At 56.7% G+C, this 24498-nt stretch overlaps 1 protein-coding gene across 1 annotated transcript in view; it reads right to left on the reverse strand.

The window, feature by feature from the left end:
• SLC7A5 (solute carrier family 7 member 5) overlaps positions 1-17442 on the reverse strand; it is a 38926-nt gene extending 21484 nt beyond the window's left edge. Inside the window, exons 1-2 of the mRNA XM_017543688.2 lie at positions 16841-17442; positions 1998-2123 (exon numbers count right to left, since the gene is read on the reverse strand). Coding sequence (XP_017399177.1) covers positions 1998-2123; positions 16841-17384 — 670 coding nt within the window. The 5' untranslated portion in view covers positions 17385-17442. The remainder of the gene's footprint in view (positions 1-1997; positions 2124-16840) is intronic.
• Positions 17443-24498: the final 7056 nt, after the last annotated feature.

Here is a 24498-nt window from a genome sequence, read left to right on the forward strand (position 1 = left end):
TCTGAGTGCCTGGGAGCCATGGAATGAGTGAGTCTTGTCTTGAGTGAGGTGATGGAACCTGAGGTCCCAGTGAGTTTCAGAAGTGGAGTGTCCCACCAGCTCTCGGGTGGCTCTGGCACCCCGAGTGACTGAGAATCCCCAGTCAGACACACGCATGGGGGACGGGTTTGAGCTCCTGAAGGGATGACCTGGGCCACCTTCCAGAGCCACGTGGGAATCTGGTGGGACGTTCCCCTTGACAATGATGACACAGGTAGCCAATGCCTGCTGCAGGCTTTGTACAGATTAATGTATTTGATAAAGGCAGTCTGGCGCCGGCCCCAGGAGCTTGTCTCCCTGTCGTGGTCACTATAGCCCAGCACTGGGTCCCCTGCAGCCCAGGTCACCTGCTGGGCGCAGAGCCCCCGCCCCAGCTGCAGTTGGGCGAAGTGCTGTGTTTGGCCAGCAGGGGGCGCTGAGAGCAAGGGGGAGGCCCGGCCAAGACCCTGGCTGCATGCTGGGTGCTGCTGGGCACCCGTTCAGTTCACAGCTCACCAGCGTCAGAGTGCACACAGGAGGGCATCCTGGAGCCGAGGCAGGGCCCCAGGCAGGACGAGGCGGTATCCACGTGTCTGCATGTTCTGGTCTGGATGTGCATGGGGCAGCAAGGGGCAGGGCAGCTCCCAGCTTGCTGGGTAGGGGCCTGCCCTGTCCTCTGCGTTCCTGGGGTCCCACCTGCCTCCCCCACAGCCATGTGGGACCAGGCGGCCTCTCTGTAGCCATGAGCAACTATGAGTCACCAGAGCTTGCATCTGCAGGGTGCCCGCACTCAGCGACAGTGCCACAGCTCGGGGTGGAGCCCCCAGTACCTGAGGCTCTGGGAGAGAAGAGAATGAGGACAGTCCTAACTGCTCTGCTCCTAGGCTGGCTCCAGCAGGGATGGGGACAAACTCAGAAGGAACTGCAGAGCGGCACCCGCACTGGACTCAAGCATCCTCCACTCCAACTGCACCCAGCCACGGGCAGGATCCAGCGCCCAGGACTGTGTCCCCCAGGAGCCGTGATCACTCAAACAAGGACTGCTTACTGAGCCCCAGCCTGACCTCACCGCGGAACAGCACAGTGCGGAAACGGTAGAGGCTTTGCAGGCAGACACAGAACACAGATCTACGGGGTGTGTGTTACAGCGTCCAGAGACACCCAGCAAAATGCCAACTGTGTCAGCCAATACCGACAGAGCACGCACATGCCAGGGGTGGGGGCCACTTCACACTCATTCTCCTTGTTATTCCTCCCAGCAGGCCCAAGAGAAAGCAGCTCGGAAAAAGGCTCAGAGCGGGTGAGTGTGAGTGATTTCCCGGGGGTTGCACAGCACACAACCAAAGCCTGGGCTCCCCAGCCTTGAAACTTTGGCGCCTGCTGGCTCTCAGTTGCTCCTGAATGTGAACGGTGGGCACGTCTGAGTGACGGGCTTCCAAGGTTTGTTTTGTTTTCCATGCTTATCTGATCTTCCTTCGTAAGCAGACAGACACATGGAGACAATCCCACCCTGCCATGGAGTGATGAATAAACGCAGCACGACCAGGTGCATGGCCCCGCTGGGGGAGGGTTGGGGGTGACAGCACAAGGGACGCCGACAGACCCCGGGTGAGACGGTGCAGGGAGGTCAGCACATCAGGCACAGCCCCTGCCAGGGCTGGAACGTTCCACATCCTCCCCAGGTGAGGTTACAAGGCATAGGCTGGGCACTCAAGACTTACAGACATCATTGCACAATAAACGCAAACCGCCAGAGCCCCTCCTGGGGGTGCCCACGCTGTCCCACGGGAGCACTCCTGTGTCCCCTCTGGGTCGGATTTCGCTTGCTGGGTGATTTTCCCAGAGGGAAAGCTCCACGTTGTGTGGGACTGCAGAGCTTTGGACTGGGAGTCACTTGGGGATGGGGACCCCATGCCCTGTGAAGGATACACAGGCACAGCCTTGAGGGGCTCCCGGTGGGGCCTGGGGGCCGTACTCACCCTTCCCGATCTGGACGAAGCCCAGCAGGATGATCAGGGCCAGGGCCAGGAGCTTGGCGGCGGCGAAGGCATCCTGGACCCGGGTGGCGGCCTTCACGCTGTAGCAGTTCACGGCCGTGAGCAGCACTGGAGGGACAGAGGGCAGTGGTGAGTCCCACAGGCAGACACCAGGTCCAGGGGAGGCTGGGAGGTGACCACCCCACCCCACCCCAGTGCCAGGGCTGGGTCCACCAGAGAAACAAGCTCCTGAACCAGCTCTGGTCCCACGCCAGCCCCTAGGCAGGCTCTGATTTTCTGGGACCTGTTTTGATAAGGTTCGCATTTCTTTTAGGTCTAACGGCTAGATCCCAGGTGCCCGTCAAGGGCTATAAAGGACCGTTCCTTGCTCCCCCACTGCACCAGGCCAGAGCACCACCTGCAGTCAGGGCTTCCAGTGGGGGCGTTGTCTCCAGAGACCCAGGCGAGCAAGGTGACCCTGCCACTCGGAAGGTGCCCACTACATCTTCTTGCACCTACTCAGCACCCTGGCCTGCGGGTGAGACACACGCACAGCCCAGCTGCCAAACTCCATGAGGGTGGGGCCCTTTCCTCAAAGTGGGGTGTCCCGCTACCCTGGAACTACCTGGCCAGTCACCTGGGGACAACAGGGCTGGTGCAGCATGGGAGGGGCCGCAGGGGCCTGTGATGAACAGAGCTGCACATGCTGAAACCAAAAACAGCACTGCGTGCTTCTGAAGCCTGAGGCCTGAGCAACTCCACACAGACGGCTGGAGCCCCTGCCCCAGAAGGTGCTGCTGGGCACCCGTTCAGTTCACAGCCAGAGTCCCTCCTGGGGGTGCCCGCGCTGTCCCACGGGAGCACTCCTGTGTCCCCTCTGGGTCGGATTTCACTTGCTGGGTGATTTTCCCAGAGGAAAAGCTCCACATTGTGTGGGACTGCAGAGCTCTGGACTGGAAGCCACTTGGGGACAGGGACCCCGTGCCCTGTGGAGGATACACAGGCACAGCCTCGAGGTGTGGGGTCAGGTACGCTCAGACAGGTCTCCGGATGCCAGCAAGTCCTCCAGGGCCCTGTAAGGCGCCAGCTCTGGGCCAGAGAATGTTTGTGTGTGTGCCGGGGTATTTGCTGAGACACGCAGGCACGCTGAGCCGCTATTCAGGGATCTGTGGGCTGGTGGGAGGCAGCCACCCCTGCCACTGAGAATGAAGTAAATCACATTAACCCAGAGGCACCGACCGTGACACTCACTGCCGGCTGCACTACCCCTCCCTCCTCTGTGCCCACGAGGTATCTGTAGTTGTCAGGAGCTTGAAATCTGCCCGTGGGAGCGTCTACACCCCAGAATTGGTAAAGCCCACCACAGGCAGCCCGCACAGCGCTGCTCAGCCTGCAGGCAGGTGAGAGCACCGGAAAGGCCAGGGCTTCCTTTTCTCTTTCCACATGGGAGGCATGCTCAGAAGATGCTGCCAGCCGTGGCCTTGGGGACTCCAGTGAGTGGCTTTTCCCCAGCAGAACAAATCCTATGGAATTTTTACAGTTTGGGCAACAGACCCCAAGGAAAGACATCCATGCTGATTAACCGACCACACCAGGCGGGGAACACACAGGACCTGTCCCGAGTGAGGATCGGCCGTCAGCCTCCCCTCTCATCTCTCAGTAACTAACCAGCCCACCACACCTCCTGCTAGGCACCGGGAAAGCCTGGCTGACACGTGTCTGAAAGTAGGTGTGTTCACTGCCGTTCCTAAAACAAAAGTGTGAAACTCCCCTCCACTCCTCACCCAAAGTGAAGCGGTGAGGCGTGGGAAAATCCCCTTGTCCCAGGACTCCCAGGGACATGGAAATGTGGCCAGTCCACAGCCTCCGGTCCAACCCTCGGGGCTCAGCTGGGTTGCTCATGGGTTTGGGCAGCTCCTTCTGCACTGCCCAGGGCAAGAGGCAGGTCCTGGCTTGACAGTCCCATTTACTTACGGGGTTGGAGGGTGACCACAAAAGAAGCCGGGCCTCAGGGACCTTGCAGGCAAGCGTGGGCTTTCCGGATTCCGGATTCGCAAGAGGCTGGCTGATTGCATCACTCACCCCAGAGGGAGGTGGAGGAGGTGTGGCCAAGCCGCAGAGGAGGCTGCCTTTCCCCAGGGGGCAGCAGGCACGCAGCTGCCACCCAGCTGCCACCGAACTCCAGAAACCAGACAGGCACTACCAGCACTGGGTGCGGCTGTCACCTCTGCTCAGGGGGCTGGAGGGGGTCCAGGAAAGGCAGGGATTTGCCCAGAAGTGCCAGTCATGGGCTGTCCTGCCACACTGACGTGGTCCTGGGAAATGACGCCATCACAGCTGTCACCGTGGGTGGGACAGATGCCAGGCCCCCCGCCACACCCACGCCAACACGACCCCGCCTGCCCAGTTCCAACCAAAAACAGTCCTCAGGGGCCAGTGGGTGCCACAGGGAGTGCTCACTGGATCATCTCCTGACGTTAAAAATAACCACGGGGCGGGCAGACAGGAGGGGCTGGGTCTTGGAAGTCAGGTGGGAAGCGCACGGCCACAGAACAAAGGGGACCTCATCATATTTATTCCTTTTATAACAAGAACATAAATTTTAATGTTTACTGACATTGGCTGATGAGTAAACAAAGCCTTCATTATTCTCCACAATGTCCTTTTTTTAACTTTTAGGATGAAATAAAATCTTAAACAAATACATGAATTCATCTGGGTTCAGCACTTTCTGGCGTTGGGGAGACAAGGTAGTCACGGGGGAAGTCAGGGGTTTCAACCTCAGCCCCCGCGGGGACCTGCCCCCTCCCCAGCCTCAGTGTCCACACCTCTGAGGGCCTGGTGGCTGACCCCACAGCAGGGAGATGGGCAGGGCTGTGTCCTGAGTGGGAGCGGCGGTGGAGGGGGGGCCAGTGGTGGTGAGCACACAGGGTCGGCAACCCCAGATAAATGTGGCTATGCTGGCCCGCGGGGACAGCTGGGCCAGGAGATAAAGCCCCGTGGCTTCGCTTGATCTGCATAGTTGGGCAGGCTGAGCTGGGAGCCCCTCCCAGACTGGCGTGCTCCCCTGTGGTCATCTGGCTGCCTCCCACCTGGCTGGCTGGCCGGGGTCCCTTGGAAAAAGTGCATTGGAGGGACCCCTGCCCTCCTCCTCTCTTCACCTCCACCCCCATCACCCCCCAGGGGCAGATTCGGTGTCCTGGGGAGGTTGCCACCACCTGGCATGGGCTAGGGGGACACCCCCACCCACCACCCCCTGTGCCTCCCCATCTCTGGAGTGAGCTCCCAGAGATACTGACCTCACAGACAATGCAAGGAGGCGCCTGATCAGGGAAGGCCCACAGAAAGGACAGGTGCACAGCTCGACCCCTCACCCTGCTCCCTCCCCATTCGCATGCGCAGCCCCCTCCCCCGACCTGTAAACCAGGAGGCTGCCTTCTCCTGGCCCCTGGCCTCTCCCCTGGGGGAGATGATTCTGAGGAGTACCCAAAGGCTCCCTAACCTGGGGCACCTCCTCTGCCTGGTGCCCCCTGAACTCACTTCTGCAGCATCTGAACCTGTCTGCCTCCCCTGATGCTGGCATCTTGGTCACCTGGTCCCAGTTCTGTCCAGCTCCCGATAAAATCCTGCCAGACACAGGGACGCTCCTTCAGTGTCCGGTGTAGGACAGGTCCCGCAGGGTCCAGTGTCGGAGGACAGGGTGGGGGAAGACCAGTAACAGGGGTGTTCAATGTGGAGAGCAGATGAGAATCATGGCCCCAGCTGGGTGGGGACCCAGGCCCCAGGAACCCTCCCCACACAGACTAATGCCTAATGCTTTCCAGTGACAAACGTGTAGCAGGTACGGAGCGTCCGTGGATAAGGCTCAGGCACAGTCATGAGGAAAATCCTCTTTGCTGGCCAGAGAGGCCGCCCCCTGGGCCACCAGTCCTCACCTGCCCCGCAGCCGGACAGAGCAGTGAGCACTACAGGGCTCAGTACCTCGGCCTGTCTGTAAGCAGGGGTACCCAATGAGCATGGGGTTTAGGAAATCGGTATCTTCCTCCCTGGCCCCTTCAACCCTAAGCCTGGCCACTCTGAGTGCCCCAGGCACACATCCAAGAGTCCCTTCCATCCCCTTCAGGCCCAACAGGAACAGAGGTGCTGCTGTCAGGCCCCCAGGGACTTCCTCCAGCCCCAGGGACTTCCTCCAGGAGTCTTTGGAAAGAGAGCGTGCATTCTGGGCATGGTTTCAGAGTCTGTTGATACAAAGGGCCAGCTCTGGGGCAGAGATGGTCCGAGGCCTGTGAGCCGTGCTGCCTTACAGGCAAATGAGGATCATTTACCTAGAGCTGCCGGAGACAGCACACAGGAAGTGGGTGGTGGCTTCGCTGGTTGCAGGAAGGCCAGGCAGCCTCGTCCCCTAGAGCACACCCGGCACAGCGGTCGGCCCTGGGCAAGAGAGCAGCAGCGGACCCTGGCCCAACACCGGTCCAGTCCTGCCCAGCCTAGCCTGCAGCCCCGAGCCCAGCCAGCACCTCTCAAACCTGACACCCAGCCTTGGAGCCTGGGACCCCTCTGCAGCTGGCTGGGGGTCCTGAGATGGCTTCTTTGTCAGAACCCACTCGGCACACACAGGGCCCGAACTTAGTGGGAGCCCCGTGAACATGGGGCTTAGTGAAACCATTGCCTTCCTCCCTAGCCACTTGAGATGTGTCTCAACATCCCCTGTTCTGAGGGCAAGCCTCCACCTTCTCCACTGATAGAAGGCCCCACAATCTCCCAGGTCATCCCCCGGTGGGGAGGGGTAGGGGGTGGCGGAAACCCAGAGCTTTTGATGAGACAGGTGGGGGGTGTGGGGGAGCACATCTGCATAGAACAAGCTCCTAGGGAGGCTGGCGCTGCTGGCCCACATCCCCCAACCCCGTACACACGGTGCCTTCCTGATGGACACGTCATTTCCACTGGGGTCCAGAAAATTAATGTGTCTGACCCTGTGACCCCTGTCCCCACCCAAGGCCAACCTCTTCTCAGAATGGGCTGGAAGCTGAGCCCGCCCATGCGGGCTCCAGACCCACCTGCCTCCCCATTGCTGGCCTCAGAGAGAGGTCAAAGTGGTCCGGAAACCCCAAGGAAACAGCAGTTCAGGGGCAGGGCAGCAAAGGCAGCGCCTCCAGGGTGGATGCCCAGTCTCTGAGGAGCACAAGGCCCCACCCATGGGCCATGTGGACACGAAGCCAACCAGGACAAGCAGAGCTGACCCAAGGCCCTGGGCCCGCCCACCTGCTCAGTGTTGATTCACTGACTCCTGCAGAAACAAATCACTAAGAGGCCGGTGTCACATTTCCAAATTCCCTGTCGGCAGCCCTTGAACACGTGTCTTTGCGCTTTTTTCCATTTTTTCCCCCGGCCGAGTTAGGTCTGACCGCACTGTCCCAGCTGGCACGGGGGTGGAGGCGTCAGCAGCTGTCCGGAACGGGGCTGACACACTCGTTTCAAACAGCCCAGGAAGGTGCAGATTTGGGAAGCTCTGAAATCTGCTGACACCCAAGTCCCGGGCTGAGCGGGAGAACCCAAAAAGGGCAACTTCTCACTTGGTCAGGTTCTCCTGACGCAAGCGTCCTGGGAATATGGGTTTCCCAAGGTCCCGACTCCAGGAGACTGCCAGGAAGGGCCACCCCCCGCCCCCGAAGCCCTGACATCAGGCCGCCTGGTGCTGAAATGCTATAACTTGGGCAAGCCACTTTCGGGACTGAGCCTCCCTTGCCTTTTCTAACAGATTGGAACACCGCCTCCCGCTGCATGGGCGAAATGCCTCACGGACATGTCCTATGCACCCCATGAAAGCATCACCACTAATCTGATCAGTCACCGCAGCGCCATTATCTTCGGGGCACAGGTGAAGTTGTGGGCACCAGTGATAAGGAGCCACCACTGCCGGCTAAGTGTGGAGCCTCACGCATCTCTGGCCCAGAAACCCCCTCCCCACTCCGAAACCCCTACAGCTCCATCAGTCAGGCTAACTAGAAAAAGGAGAGAAAATCGCTCCAGTCACAGTATTGTGGGGGTGGAGGGACACTTGCAGCAGCCAATGCAACACCCGCATTTTATAGCTGGCGTAAACATAGATCAGAGAGGTTGTCCTACTTGCTGAAAGGCACACAGCAGTTCCTGGGCAGTGGAGTGGGGATACTCTGGTCTAAATGTCATCCTCGTGCTCTGACCACTTAACTGGGCTTTTCAATCCTGGCTGTCCCAGAGAAGCAGCAAACCCACGTGGGCTCCTGGCCAGCGTCCAGGCCAGTCCAGTTCAGCAGCAAGTGGAAGCAAACACCACACAATGAACTCGCAGAGCAGAGTGCACTAAGGCTTAGCCAGCATAGAGCCTGTCCATCTCACAGGCGGAGGCAGCTGCTCAAAGTGAGGCCGGGCCTCTCCCCAGCCCCAGTGGGCTCTGCAGGTGCAGTGATGGAAGCTGGGAAGAATCCCTGGCGATGGGGAGCCTCAGCTCTGAGCGGGGCCTGAAGCCATCTCAGGGCCTGCACTGGCCAGGGCCTCCTGCCCTCCTCACCTGCCCTATCAGCTGTCAGGGCTGTTTGACTCCTGGCCGGCCCCTCCCCTACCTGACCCCTGCCGCAGACCCAAGCCACCCCAGACTCCCAGAGTCTGTCACCCAGAGATGTCAAATGCCTGGCTCCGGGCCACACAGCTTGAGGGACTCAGAGCTCCAGGGACAGAGCCTGTGCCCTGCTCAGGCCTTCTGCAGAGACCCTGGGCTCCTCAGGCGACTCAGCTCACAGGGCCCCTTCATGTTACCAGGTGAAGACAGAGCCCCAAAAGCCCTCTGGCTCTGAAGCCACATGTGAGCTGGGGGTGGAATCCCGCCCCAGCCTCCAGCAGCTAGAGAGCACAGGGACAAAATGCTGGGCTGGCCCCGGGGTCACAGGGCCTTGGTTCTGTACCAGTTGCAGTCTGAGCATGTACACCAAAAATAAAATTCTAAGCCCCCAACCGACTGAATGGACCCCTCCCTCTTGGCCAAGGGGATTCCAACGTTAACCTGAAAATAAGTTCAGGTCACAATGGGAAAAGGGGTCACATATGCCTCATTATCACCCTCCCTCCTGAATTCAGGTACAGCTGACCAGCACTAGATCTGATCTCCAGCAAACAGAGATCTTAAGGCTGGAGCCACAACAGCTGACTGTCGTACAGCATCGCGTGACAGGGAGGAGGCCCTGGGGGAGATGGAAGCATCTTACCCCAAAGCATATACCTCTGACATTTTAACATGGCCCTGCAAAGCTGTCTCTTGTGGGGAAAATCTACATTCTGTAAAGAACTCCCTTCCCTTTCCAGGGCTGTTCCTGATCCAGGAGAGACTGAAGTGAGCTTGGCACCTTTTCAGGTCTGATAGACACAGAGGTACCACCCACCCAAACCTGCTACCTGGGCGCAGTGGCTCACGCCTGTAATCCCAGCACTTTGGGAGGCTACAGCGAGTGGATCACCTGAGGTTGGGGGTTTGAGACCAGCCCGACCAACATGGCGAAACCCTGTCTCTATTAAAAATACAAAAACTAGCCAGGCGTGGTGGCAGGCACCTGTAATTCCGGCTACTTGGGAGGCTGAGGCAGGAGAATCACTTGAACCCGGCTACAGTGAGCTGAGATTGTACCATTACACTCCAGCCTGGACAGCGGAATAAGGCTCCATCTTAAAAAGAAAAGAAAAAGCAAGAATAGAATCTTGGTCTTCAGGACCTCCTAACTTACCCAGATATTCCTTCCTACTGATTCCAGGTCTTTAACTAGTAACTCTTACAACCAATTGTAAATGAGAAAATCTTTGGCCAGGTAATGGTAAATCCGGCACTTTGGGAGGCTGAGGCGGGCAGATCACCTGAGGTCAGGAGTTTGAGACCAGCCTGGCCAACATGGCAAAACCCCATCTCTACTAAAACACAGAATTGGCTGGGTGTGGTGGCGCACACCTGTTGTTTCAGCTACTTGGGAGGCTAAGGCAGGAGAATCGCTTGAACCCAGGAGGCGGAGGTTGCGGTGAGCTGAGATCTCGCCACTGTGCTCCAGCCTGGGTGATAGAACGAGACTCCAGCTCACAAATATATATGTGTATATAAAAGAAAAATAAATAAATCTTTGAACCCACTGTGACTGTGAAGCCCCTCCTGCTCTGGAGATGCTCCGCCTTTCCCGGCAGAAACAAGACCCTTCCATGTATGGACTGATGTCTGTCTGTAACTTTCTTCCTTGTAAAATGTATGACCTTGAGCTGTGGAGCAGTCCCCTGGGGCACAGGTCTTCAGGACCTCCAGGCCTTAGTCCTCACATTTGGCTCAGAACAGAACTCTTCAAATATTTTACAGAGTTTGGCTTTCTCATTACCAAGCAGCTCACACAGGACAGTGTCTCAGCAGTTACAGATGCCGGCCCGCCAGCGGACAGGGAGACTCGGCAGACAGCAGGTGTGCAGGGGCCGAACGAACGGGAAGTCCGGCTCATTCCGCACATAGCGGGCAAATCCTAGGGCAGGGGAGAACGGTCCTCGGACAGGGATGCAGAGACAGAGATGCTGCCCATGCTCCTGGCGGCACACAGGTGCTGGGTCCACCTTCCAGAGGGAGAGTTCAGAACTCAGCCGGGATCAGGGAAGGAGACGCTGGGCGAGGGGCCCTGCCCTCCTGCTGGAACATGGCAGTGGCGGGAAGGGGGTGCTGCCACAGGGCCTCTGGGGAGCAGGCGGGTGCAGAGTACCAAGCTGCATGCTTACGCACATCCTGTCCCTGCAGACGGGCTGGGCAAGGCCTGCCCATGGCCAGCCATCCAGGTAACGCTCCAGGGACAGCCAGGTCTACTTCGGGGCAGAACCCCGAGGCTGTCCAGCGCAGCTGCTATGAGTCCGGGAAGGACACAGAAGGGTGGAGGCTGTGAGGGCCCCCAGGGGTGGCTGGGGACAGAGATGAGCCTCTGACCCATCTGTGTCCTTACCTGGGTTGAACGGGCCACCCGGCCTTGCTGACTGGCACCACCCCAGACCCTGGCCGCCACCACACTCCCCAGGCGTGGCTGTGTGCTCCCCTACGGCTGATGACAAATGGGGGCTTCGGTGTAGAGGTAGGCACTATGGCCCCAGGCTCCCAGCTTGAGTCTGCCTCAGTTTACCCAGATGTAAATTGGGGATTATCACTGGCTTCAAAGGCTGGGGTGGAAAGTAGCGATGAGAAGTGAGTCGAAGCTGGGTGTGGTGGCTCACGCCTGGAATCCCGGCACTTTGGGAGGCCAAGGCAGGTGGATCACAAGGTCAAGATGTTGAAACCGTCTTGGCCAACATGGTGAAATCCCACGTTGTAAAAATACAAAAAAATTAGCCGGGCATGGTGGCATGCGCCTGTGGTCCCAGCTACTTGGGAGGCTGAGGTGGAAGAATCGCTTGAACCCGGGAGGTGGAGGTTGCAGTGAGCCGAGACTGCGCCACTGCACTCCAGCCTGGAGACAGAGCAACACTCCGTCTCAAAAAAAAAAAAAAAAAAAGTGTGAGTCCAAACATGTGCCCTGCCTTGGACAGCACTCTCCAGGGGGCACCTCTCACCCTGGCAGCAGGCTCCAGGGGGTCTGCGCAGCCCACTGTTCTGCGTGAAGACGCCTGATACACATTTCTGGGCAAGATTCTGCACATTCTGTTGGATTATGAGAGAGGTCTGTGACCCAGGACAAAAGGGTCAGAAGTGCCCGCTAGGCTCTCCGGTGTGTCTCAGGGTCATGTGCTTCTGTGGACTCGCCCGGCTGGCCCCGAATCCCATGATGCGGCGTGACCTGCCCAGGCGCCGGCGGCACTTTCATGTCTGGCTGGGAAAGTCGGATTTCAGCGCTAATCACCTGCTGCCGCCTGCACCGGGCCCATGGCTTAAGCTTGGGGCCCACCCAGCTCCTTACACACCCGGGACCTTCGTTAGCTGAACCAGGGTCCCAGCCGTGGGGGTGGGGGCGGAGGGATGCAGGCATCCCAAAACCCGACCTGGGCCGGGTTTTACACAGGCCTAGACTGAGAAGCGGGGCTGCAGGCCCCTCTGCTCTCTGGTCACTAACTGGCCAACTGGCCTTGGAGTCCACTGACCACAGCTAAGTCCAGAGCTACCCAAACCCACCCCTTACCCCTTTCAGCCTTTAGGGAGGGGCTCAGAGACAGTTGTGGCGATTCCTACTTCCATCCACAGCCCCGACCCTGAGCCTGTGCCGAGGGATGGTGGGTGGGCTCTGGGTGACACCCCCAGGGCTCCAGGTGAAGGGAAAGCCTGGCTCCTCTCTCTGCTTCTTCCCTCCCCCTCTTTGTTCCCGTGCTCCTTCCCTCTTTTTGCCGAAGGAGAAGACAGTAAGCTAAGGGCTGCTCAGAGGGCACAGAGAGCAGGAGACGCAAGCACAAGGAGGAACAGTCACAGCCGTGGAACTGGTACCTTCTCACGCGGAGGCCTGGGATCCCCAGACACATGGCACTGGGACAATCCCGCTCCACAGCCAGGGGATTTCTCAAAGCCTTGGCTGCTCTCCTGGCCCGATGCTAACCGGACGATGTCTCCGCTCATAGGTTCCTAAATGCACACCCGCCCACAACGGATCTGCTGAGGAGTGACGGCCATGGGGAGAGCCACCTCACTTCAGGGAGCTTGGCACCGTCCCCCATGAGGCCAGGGGTCCTCAGCCACTTGCAGCTAGAGTCCCTTGAGACCGATGGACGTGCCGCCTGGGATTGTCCCAGCAGGCAGGCTCCTGTCCTTCGCCAACTGGGACAGAGAAACAGGACGGGCTCCTTCTGCTTTCAAGGCATGGAGGGGCTGTCTGTAGGCCACTCCCTGACACCTATGCACTTGGGGAAGTGACTGAGACTCCAGTGGGTCCATCGGCCCTTCTTCTGAGAGCCTTCCCTGGAGGCGAAGGCCACCGAGGTGAACAGTGTCTTCGGAACCTCTCGCCTGGGCCGGGACTCTGAGCACACGCTATCCTACTAGCAATGCAGAGCAGGCTGTGGCCCGGGGAGGTCAGCTAACCTGCTCCAACCAAATCCAGGCCCCGCCAGAATCTCAGCTCCAGCCTGTGTGCTTCTGAAAAAACCCAACGTCACCTGAATTTCCAGTACACGCTACCACGTCTTCACTAAGCAGTAAATAACCCACACAACCCTATTCTTATGCCGGGTTCCACATGGCCGTCTAGAAAGCAGCAAAAGGAGCTGGCTCCTGTCGCCTTTATGACGAGTGAGAAACGCACCAACACAAACACACGCGCGAAAGGACCTCACCTCCACAACCAAGGGGCTTTTTCCACTTTCACCACCAGTGGGATCGTTCTAAGCAGTGAGGCCAAACCATCTCATGATTATTTAACAAAAAGAAACTTTCTGCGGGACGTGCCTAGGGGACTAAAAAGACAGCCAGCAACAATGACACCCTCGTTCTCCAACCCGTGCCCTCTCCCGAGGCAGCCTCAGAGGCCTGTGGGCTGAGGATACAGACACGAAAGCCTACCTTCTGTAGGATCAGGCTCAAGAAATAACGGGGTACAAGGTGCCCTTTCCTGTCCTAAGGAGAAATTCTGGAACCCAACCTTATGTGTGACCATTAAGGGAAAAAAAAATCACTTTCTATGGCTTTTCACTGCTCCAGGAGCCATGTCCACAAGCCAAACGCTCGGCCTCTCCTTCACACCTGGAGTGCCCATCCTGCCCACTGGCCCGGGCTCCAGGCCACGCCCCCTCCACCTGAGATGCTGCCACATGCACATGCCGTATGACTTCTCGGAAGCCCCCCTATAAGGGCAGTCTCCCTTTCGGGGACATCCGCTGCCTTCCTATGATCTGAAGTCAGAGCGACCTGAGAACCGGCTTGGAGTTGTACCAGCCTCAGACAAGCACACCCACTTCCCAGCACAATCTGCATGTTCAGAGAACACAGCTACTCCTTTTTCCCTTACAGAGTAAGAAGAGATTCCCTCTTGCAGACAGCACCTCCCTTTCTGTTACTGAAAATCTCTTTCCAAAAAAATGCAACACACACCACACAGGTGGGTCAGAGAAAAACAAGTACAAATGGCTTAGGGACATGAGAAGTATGGCCCTGACTTTCCCTGAAAGGCATCCTATTAACTAAACCCTCACCTCTGGGTCAGAGCAGGCTGGCAAGGACAGAGCCTCCCTCAAGGCCGTCCCTACCCACTGGAACCAAAAGGACTGCTGGAAAGCTATTTAAAATACTTTTCAGTACTCCAAGAATGTTATGAAGAAAAAAAAATACTTTTTATGCTGGGCATGGTGGCTCATGCCTACAGTCCAGCACTTTGGAAGGCAGAGGTGGGCGGATCACCTGAGTCAGGAGTTTGAGACCAGCCTGGCCAACATGGCAAAACCCCATCTCTACTAAAAATACAAAAAATTAGCTGGGCATGGTGGTGAGTGCCTGTAGTCCCAGCTACTCCAGAGGCTGAGGCAGGAGAATCACTTGAACCCTGGAAGCGGAGGTTGTAGTGAGCCGAGATCACGCTACTGTACTGCAGCCAGGGCAACAAGAGTGAAACTCGGTCTCAAATATAAAATAAAAAATAAATTAACAAAAACTTTTTAAAGCCCTATTAATAAAAAATAAATCCAGGAACGTGTGACTTAGTACAGCCTCTTTGGAAGGCATATTAGCTATCAAGCTAGAATCTACACAACCAGCCGGGTGAAATGGCTCATGCCTGTAATCCTAGTACTTTGGGAAGCCGATCCTGACAGACGACCTGAGGTCGGGAGTTCGAGACCAGCCTGGCCAACATGATGAAACCCCATCTGTACTAAAAATACAAAAATTAGCCAGGCGTGGTGGCGCACACCTGTAGTCCCAGCTACTCAGGAGCCTGAGGAAGGAATCGCTTGAACTCAGGAGGCAGAGATTGCAGCAAGTCAAGATGGTGCCACCGCACTCCAGCCTGGGCAACAGTGATTCTGTCTCAAAAAAAAAAAAAAAATCCACATACCCTTTTACTATTTGCACGAAGCTGGGAAGCCCCACATGCCCTATGCAGGGGCCTGCGGGGGCTGCGGTGAGCACACTGGGTCTTCCTAGCAGCTAGAAAGCCAAAGGGCAGCCTCTGTGCACTGCCTGGGGAAAATGGCAAGACCACTTTCTTTTTTTGAGATGGAGTCTCGCTCTTCAGCTCAGGCTGAAGTACATTTCGGCTCACCGCAACCTCTGCCTCCTGGGTTTAAAGCAATTCTCCTGCTGCCGTCTCCTGAGTAGGTGGGATTAAAGGCATGTGCCACCACACCCAGCTAATTTTTGCATTTTTAATAGAGATGGGGTTTCACCCGGTTGGTCAGGCTGGTCTTGAACGCCTGACCTCAGTTGATCCACCTGTCTTGGCCTTCCAAAGTGCTGGGATTACAGGCCTGAGCCACCGCACCAGACCAGCTAGGGATTCATTTTAAAGGTTAGAGGGCAGGCCATGTAAGCTATTAACCATGTCATTACCTACCAAGCCACCGTGTACCTAGGCAGGACGGAGACTCAACCAGTGAAATTCTCCTAATGACAAGACAAGAATCCAAGTCACCCCGACATCCACGTCTCCAACGCCCAGCAGGAGCCACAGGCTCTCCCACTGTGGTCCGTGTGTTGGTGTGGCTGCTCCGCTCGGGGCCTCAGGGAAGCTGCTGACCCCAGGCAGCCACAGAGCCCTGCCTGAGTTTCGCCCTCCGCACTCTCACATTTATGGAGAAATGCCTCCCCCTTCCCCTCCCCGCCAAAGTAGAGTAAGGCATAGAAAGACTCCAAAACCCCAACAGCGCCAGCAGGTCCTGCCAGTCAGAAGCCACTCCAAGTAATTACACAGTCCCCTGATCTTAAGGCTCATGACCCCAAACTATAAATTTAGCCCTTCCCAGCCTGAATGTGTACACACTACTGAGATCCAGGCCGATCCTTACATTAGCTGGCAGCTCTCAATGCAAATAAATCTAAGTTTGGGATGGCCCGGGTTCCAACATAAACTTCAAAAGCAGGGCACTTCTAAAGCCATGGCATGAGCCTGAGAATCACCAAGACCCGCCCCCCAGGCAAATCGTGTGGCATTTGGTACAAGAGATTTCCCCCCTGAAATCCCAGAAGAAAACTGTTTTGAAAAAAGCCATTCTCTCTGGCCTGTTGAAGAACATACCAGCACTGAGCCCACCACATCAGGACCACGCCCCATGGCTGTTTGCCAGCGTGACCCCGGACCCGCACGTCCATCCGCTCCAACACAGACTGAATATGCAGCCAAACTCCCCTCTCTCACTACTGGGCAACCCTCATGGGGGTTCCCTTAGCCTACGCCGGCACATCACTACCTTCATACGATTTTATTACTACTGTTTCCTTCTGAGTCAGCCCGTGACACTGATTCCTGGCAAGCCGGTTTGGGGAGCAGAAATGGTTTTTTTATCTGCAATTCCCCTCTCCCCAACCAGTCAGCTATTGGATCTCTAACACTAAACGGGCTGCTCGGCTACTCCACGTGGGTGCCACGCAAGAGGCTGGGAGTATTCTCAGCGGGGCCGAGAGGAGGCTGGCAGTTGCTTAAACCGCTTACGTGGGGGAATGGAATGCCCATCGAAGCGCAGTAGGGACCCTACTGCCGCCTCACTGGAGATATTCCTAGACTGTGGGGAGAAGCGTAAAAGAATGAATGAAGAAACGCACGTGGTTTCCGCGACCAATGACCTTAGCCTAGAACTGCTGAGACGGTCCAGGAATGCAGAAAGTAGAGATGTGGGATCCAGGGGCGCAGGGACCCAGGGACTACGACCCCACAACCCCCCGGCCCGCGCCCCGTACTCACAGACGCAGAGGCAGGCCACGAGCTTGGCAGCCTCCTCGGGCACCGGGCAGGTAGGGAAGAGCGGCTTGAGCAGGTAGGTGGCGAAGACGAGGGCCACGATGTACTGCGAGGAGGGCCGGATGATGAGCAGCTCGATCCAGAGCTTGAGGAAGGCGGGCAGCGAGCCGTAGACCTCCAGCATGTAGGCGTAGTCGCCGCCCGACTTGGAGATGGTGGTGCCCAGCTCGGCGTAGCACAGCGCGCCCACGATGGAGAAGACGCCGCACGCGGCCCACACCACAAGCGCCAGCCCCGGCGAGCCCGCCTCCTTGAGCACGCCCGTGGGCGTCACGAAGATGCCCGAGCCGATGATGGTGCCCACGATGATGGCCACGCCGTTGAGCAGCGTGATGCTCCGCTGCAGGGTCACACCCTCGCCCTCCCCCGCGCCCGCCGGGGCCGCGCCGTCCGCAGCCTGGGTCGCCAGCATCTTCTCCCGCGCCTCCTCCTTCTCCTCGGCCGCCGGGGCCGCTACCGCGCGCCGCTTCGGACCCGCGCCCGCCATGCTCTCCGCGCCGGCCGGGCCTGGGACACTGGAGCGCCGGTGCGCTGCGAGGAGTGTGAGCGCCACCCCCCGCCGGCCTCTGCGTCAGCGCCCGCGCCCGCGCCGCCTTTTATGCCCGGGCCCGCCAGCCCCGCCCACCGCCCGAGGCCCCGCCCGCCGCCACAACCCGCCAGCCAGGCCCCGCCCCTTCCCCGCCCTTATCTCCGCCCCCTCGGCTCAGCTCGGAACACGTGTGTCTTCCAGCCCAGCCTAGCGGGCGATTCCCGGGCCCGCGTGGTCCCCGGAGGTCCCAGTTCTCCGGCGCCGTGGAGACCCCGGCCTCGCAACCTCCTCCGCGGCGTCCGCGGCGCCCCAGCCCGTCCTCCCGGGTGCGCCTGGGCGGGGTCTCGCGGTCAGGGCGCACCCCTTCACCTGCTAGCCCGCAGCCTCGTGTCCCGCCTGGGAGCGGGCAGTGCACCAGGGCTGGCCTGAGGCCAAGGATGGGGTGTGGGGTGGCAGCCCACCCCCTAAAGGGAACCTAGGCTCCTGTCCCATTTGGGCTGAGGGCATGGAACCGAGCCCACAGCCAGCTCCTGGGGCACCTGGGAGGGATGAGAGGGGAAGCTCCCGCAGCCCCCTTTCAACCCCGGGCAATGCATCACTGGGCCCTGAGCCTCGCTGCGAAATGGGACGAGGGAAGAACTGAACCGACCCCACCCATTGTAATTCCCTTTGTATCCCCAAGGAATCTTTCCAAAGACCGGGATCCCTGGCCCACAACTTGGAGAAACAGTAACAACACAGGCTTTGGGAAGCCATCAATCAGCCTGAGCTCAATTTAATCAATAGAACGGGAGCCATAAGACACACGCCCCTAAATCTGGCTGGGGAATTCAAAGGCAGCCTTTAGGGTGAAGGGGCTCTAAAGGTTGTTGTTCCTGGGGAGTGCGAGAGGTGCTCTAGATAAGAAGGGTTGAGAGGTGATTAGTTAGAGGAGGGAGTGCAGAATGCCAAGTCACCTAGGCCTGAAATCAGGAAGGAGTATACATACTTCCTGGAGATTGACAGGATAAGTGAGTAGCCAAACACCTGTTCAAAGGGTGGGGGTCAGGGAGGAAGCTCCTGGTTATCCCCCTGACCCTGGGTTCCTTGGTGTGTGTCCTCACATGTCCATGGAAGCTCACAGCAGCAGCCTGCAGGCAGGTGGGAGGCCTTCATTCTGGTTCACAGTTGGGCCTCCCAGGGCAAACAGGCAAACACTGTTGCAGAGCTGAGTGTTCACAGCGAGACAGTCTGCTGGGCAGATGCCTCTGGAAACCACAGAATTCCAAACAATAGCCATGGTGGAGGGTGGTCGGAGCCATCCTGGGACCTCCAGGAATGTCCAGGCCCCATCCTGGGAGGGGGCGGCTGAGGAATGCCAAGGCTTGTCATTCTGGACCTTGCTCGTCCCCCAGTATGCCAGGCATTTCTCTGCAGTGATAAAACCACCCGAAATCTCTGTAGCCCAGGCAGCCACAGGCAGGGGAGCTCAGAGGTCACGCAGATACTAACTTGCAATCTGTCGACCACACTGCTGGCTGGGGAAGGTGCGGAGAGCCCTCTGTCCGCCCTGTTCTTCCCTCTGTGCCTGTAGAGAGAAGGAGATAGTGCCACCACGACTGGGCAAACTCACAGAGTGGTCACTGAGTCCTCCCCTAGGACCTTTTTAGGCAATAGGTTAGCTGCCAATTAGAGCCATTTTGCAGATAAGGAAGCTGAGGCTTAGCAGGGTTACCTTGCCAGCAAGGGGCCTGGGAGGCTGTCCTGTTGACTCTGAACTTACACAGTACTTTTAATCATTCTGCCATTCTTCTTTGGGCAACAGAAGGCCAACCAACAGTCGTACCCCCAAAGCATAAAACTATAACCATTATAAGCCAAGGACGACAGGGGGCCAAGTGAGCCAGCAACAGGGACCAGGCAGGTCCAAATAGACTTTTCTGAGGTGGCGCCAGGAGTGAGAATTCATAAGGGAGGCACAGGGGGCCCCACATGCAGAGAGGGACCCTGCACAGTTGGTGCAAGTCATGGTCGGTGCCCACAGGGCCAGGCTGCTGGTGACGGCTGGAACCCTCACAGCAGGAAGTGTGACAACAGCCATGAGCGTTTTCAGGTCACATGGCTATTACGCCACCTCGGTTGGTTTTTACTAGGTTTTCTTGTGACAGCATCTTAGATTTATCCGGGAAATCGACTAATTTCAGACTTCTCTGATGCAAATTTGAAGTCCTGAAACGCCTTAACCTGCAAGCTATGACTCTCAAATCTTAGCGAAGAGTGCCCTCTGGCGGACTGATTCGGCAGCGTTTCGTTTTTACAGAAGACTCAGCCCATCATCAACAGTCACAGCTGTCTTTTCAGCTCCAGTTGGTAATTTATCAAAAGTTTGTGTATTTTCAGAGGTAAAAAAAAAAAAAAAAAAAAAAAAAAACCTGGGCACGGTGGCTTATTTGCATTTAAGTTGGTTGGGAGAAGAGTTTCTGCAGAGGGAAATTTGGGTGTGTCTGTCAAAAGCCTAATTCCCTTTGACTCAGGAATTCCACTAAGGAAATGAGAATATATGCTGTGTTTTGGCTTCACAGTGTTTTTTTTTGTTTGTTTGTTTGTTTTTGAGACGGAGTTTCGCTCTTGTTACCCAGGGCTGGAGTGCAATGGCGCGATCTCGGCTCACCGCAACCTCCACCTCCCGGGTTCAGGCAATTCTCCTGCCTCAGCCTCCTGAGTAGCTGGGATTACAGGCACGCGCCACCATGCCCAGCTAATTTTTTGTAGTTTTAGTAGAGACGGGGTTTCACCATGTTGACCAGGATGGTCTCGATCTCTTGACCTCATGATCCACCCGCCTCGGCCTCCCAAAGTGCTGGGATTACAGGCTTGAGCCACCGCGCCCGGCCTACAGTTTTTTTTTTTTTTTTTTTTTAAAAAAGATGAGGTTTCACCATGTTGGCCAGGCCTGTCTTGAACTCCTGACCTAAGGTGATCCCCTCAACCTGGGCCTCCCAAAGTGCTGGGATTACAGGAGTGAGCCACTGTGTCCCGCCTCAGAGTTGTGGTTTTTTGGTTTGGTTTTGTTTGTTTTTTTGAGACGGTTTTCACTCTTGTCCAGGCTGGCGTGCAATGGCGCTATCTCCTCTCACTGCAACATCTGCCTCCCAGGTTTAATCGATTCTCCTCCCTCAGCCTCCTGAGTAACTGGGATTACAGGCACGTGCCACCACTCCTGGCAAAGTTTTTTGTATTTTTAGTAGAGACGAGGTTTCACCATGTTAGCCAGGATGGTCTCGATCTCCTGACCTCATGATCCACCTGCCTTGGCCTCTCAAAGTGCTGGGATTACAGGCGTGAGCCACTGCACCCGGCCTATACAGTTGTTTACTATAGCTTTATTTTGTTTTATTTTATTTATTTATTTATTTTGTTTTTGTTTTGTTTTTTTTTAAAGACAGGGTTTCCCCGTGTTGGCCAGGCTGGTCTTGAACTCCTGACCGCAGGTGATCCGCCTGCCTCAGACTCCCAAAGTGCTGAGATTACAGGCATGAGCCACCACGCCCAGCTACTATAGCTTCAAGAGGTAGTAGCCAGTGTTGGGTTAGGTGGCTCATGCCTGTAATCCCAGCACCTGGGGAAGCCAAGGTGAGAGGATGGCTTGAGTTCAGGAGTTCAAGACTAGCCTGGGCAACATAGCAAGACCTCGTCTCTCCCTAAAATCGAAAAGATTAGCTGGGCATGGTGATGAGCATCTGTAGTCCCAGATACTCACGAGGCTGAGGCAGAAGGATGGCTTGAGCCCGGGAGTTTGAGGCTGCAGTCAGCTATCATGGTGCCACTGCACCCCAGCCTGAGACAGAGTGAGACCCTCTCTTGAAAAAATAATAATAGCCAATATTGGAAATAAACAAAACGTCCAGCAGCGTTGCCTTGGTAAAACCATACATCCACACGGTGGAACGAAGTGCATGTCACCAGCAGCAATCATGATATGTCCCTTTTTTTTCTGAGATGGAGCCTCCCCCTGTCGCTCAGACTGGGGTGCAAAGACACAATCTCAGCTTACCGCAACCTCCACCTCCCAGGTTCAGGCGATTCTCCTGCCTCAGCCTCCCGAGTAGCTGGGATTACAGGTGCCCACCACCAAGCCTGGCTAATTTTTTGTATCTTTAGTAGAGATGGGGTTTCACCATGTTGGCCAGGCTGGTCTTGAACTCCTGACCTCTCAATCCACCCACCTCGGCCTCCCAAAGTGCTTGGATTAGAACAGCTGTGCTCCTGCAGGGACGAGCAGGTGCTCAGCACAGGGAGCCATCCTGGGAAGGCTGTGAACCGGGTGCAGGCTTCTGTGCTGTGACAGATCAGTGTGCACGGGGCACTCTGAGAGGCGTCCAGTACACCACTCGCCGTGTTTTAAAACTATCTGCAGGACAGATCCGGTGATTCATCGCTGGTGCAGGACAATCAGCAGGTCCGGGTGCCTGTTTGTGGTCACACCCGCAAGGCCACCCCTCGGGCGGGAACTCGCCACTGCACTTGTGTGTCTGAGAAACAGGAAGGGTGGGAGCACTGCTTCCCTGGGGCAGCCACACCAAAGCACCAGGAACAGAGGTTTAAGGCAGCAGCAAGTCCTTCTCTCAGTGTCCTGGGGGCCAGAGCCGGGCTCCCAAGGGGGATTCCAGGACTCTTCCTGCTTCTTCCAATTTCTGGGGGCTCCAGGTGTCCTTGACTTGGGGCCTCCCACTACCATCCCTGCCTCCATCTTCACGCTCCAGCCACGGCGACCACACCTGACACAGCAAGCGTGGGCTCCTCCGACTGCTGTCTGTCTGTGTTCCCTCCACCCACACTGGAAAGAAAGTCTGAGGGTGGAAGCTAGGCACTCAGTTGGTCCTGGGAGCACAGTTCTGCATTGACAGGGACACAGCAGTAGCTCAGGGTTCTCCACCTGCCATCCCCAGGAGCACAGTTGTGCAGTGAGGATGACACCAATGGCTCAGGGTCCTCCACTGGTTGGCCCCAGGAGCACAGTTCTCAAAAAAAAAAAAAAAAAAAAAAAAAAAAAAAAAAAAAAAAAAAAAAAGAATGGTGGATGTTTCCAATGAAGAGGCAATGAGGCTTCAAGACACCAACAGGAGCAACTGAAATTAAGTTCTCTTTGACGGGGAGAATCCTGGGGCTTGTTAATCTGCTTGCCTGTGTAAGGGGCACTGCCAGCGGCGTGTGGCAGCCGCATTGCCTGGAGGGTTAAAGGCCGCCCTGGGTCCGAAGCCAGGATTGGCCACTCACTGAACTGCCCATTTCTCCAGCCATAAATGAGAACTCACTGTGGTTGCTGCCAAAGCCGAATGGCACAGAGAGTGTGAAAGGTAACTGAATCCTGGCCCCACACTCCATACGCTAAAGTGGAAGTCCAGCTGGGGACTGTGTCCCGCAAACCTGCCTCCCGTTTCGGTTCCCAATTATTTAGGAACAAGTCGCTACAGAGGTGAAAAGCCTGGCCGGGCGCGGTGGCTCACGCCTGTAATCCCAGCACTTTGGGAGGCCGAGGCGGGCGGATCACTTGAGGTCAGGCGTTGGAGACCCACTTGGCAAACATAGTGAAACCCCGTCTCTACTAAAAATGCAAAAAGTAGCCAGGCGTGGGGGCGCATGCCTGTTATCCCAACCACTTGGGAGGCTGAGGCAGGACAATCGCTTGAACCCAGGAGGTGGAGGCTGCAGTGAGCCAGGATCCTGCCACTGCACTCCAGCCTGGGTGACAGAGCAAGACTCCATCTCAAACAAACAGAAAGGTGAAAAGCTACACACACCTCCAGCACATTTTCCCATAAGGAATTTACCCTGAAGCGTTCCTGTTCAAGTTCATCCTGACATTGTCAACTGATAGCTCACCTTCACAGGATGAGGGACAGAACTGACGAGTCATCCCTCCGCCCACCTGAGGCAAACGCATATCTCATTGTTTCTGCTGCCCTGTGTCTACGGTACCTTCTGTAAAACAGAGTCACTGACCCAGGCAAAAACGTGAATTTTCCCCTACCCCTCACGAAAATTGTCTTTCCCAATGTCCTGCCTTTTCCCCTTCCAATATTGAAGCCCTCAAAATCATCTTCGGAGAAAGGCATCCACCTGTCTCCCAGGCACGTCCTTCGTGTTGGCATTTAACCTAACGATTGAGACTTGCCTCGGTCGTCTTCCTAGACGGACGAGAGTCCTTAAGGCCTGGCCCAGGCCGAACACTCCCGAGTGTCTGCCCTACACACCTGTCTGCCCGGAAACAGAACGGAATCTCTGACGGTCCTCGGGGCGGCCCCACCTTGTCAGGCAACCAGACAGGAAAAGCTACCCTCTGAGCATAAAAGCATGGCTTTCAGAACAGACCTCCGGAAGAAGCAAGGACACTTGCTATGTTGAAAGAGGCGGAAGGTTCTCCCATAGGACTGACGAGAACCGGCCCGGGAGGGACTCACAGGAGGGAGGCAGCCCCCTGACTTCAATGAAGGGCTGTGAACCCAGAAAATCTGAGACCAGTCTCAGTTAATTGAGGAAGCGTAGCCTGCCAAGGTTGAGGTGGCACCGTGACACAGCCTCAGGAGGTCCTGACTGCAGGTGCCCCAGGTGGTTGGGGTGCAGCTCGGTTTTATACATTGTAGGAAGACACGAGACATCAATCAAGTACATTTTAGAAACACATTGGTTTGGTCCCAAAAGGAGGGACAGCTCAAAGCGGGGGAGGGGCTTCCAGGCTAGAGGTAAATTTTGGAAAACATTTTCTGGTTGACAATTGGTTGAGTTTGTCTAAAGACCTGGAATCACCACTGGGTATGATGGCTCACACCCATAAAATCTCAGAATTTTGGGAGGCCGAGGTGGGCAGATCACCTGAGGTCAGGAGTTTGAGACCCGCCTGGCCAGCATGGTGAAACTCCGTCTCTACTAAATCTACAAAAATTAGCCAGGTGTGGTGGTGGGTGCCTGTAATTTCAGCTACTCTGGAGGCTGAGGCAGGAGAGTCACGATCCCAGGAGACGGAGGCTGCAGTGAGCTGAGATGGTGCCATTGGCCTCCAGCCTGGGCGACAGTGAAACTCCATCTCAAAAAA

This window comes from Cebus imitator, unplaced genomic scaffold (assembly GCF_001604975.1).
Source record: "Cebus imitator isolate Cc_AM_T3 unplaced genomic scaffold, Cebus_imitator-1.0 Scaffold159, whole genome shotgun sequence".
NCBI classification, from domain to species: Eukaryota; Metazoa; Chordata; class Mammalia; order Primates; family Cebidae; genus Cebus; species Cebus imitator.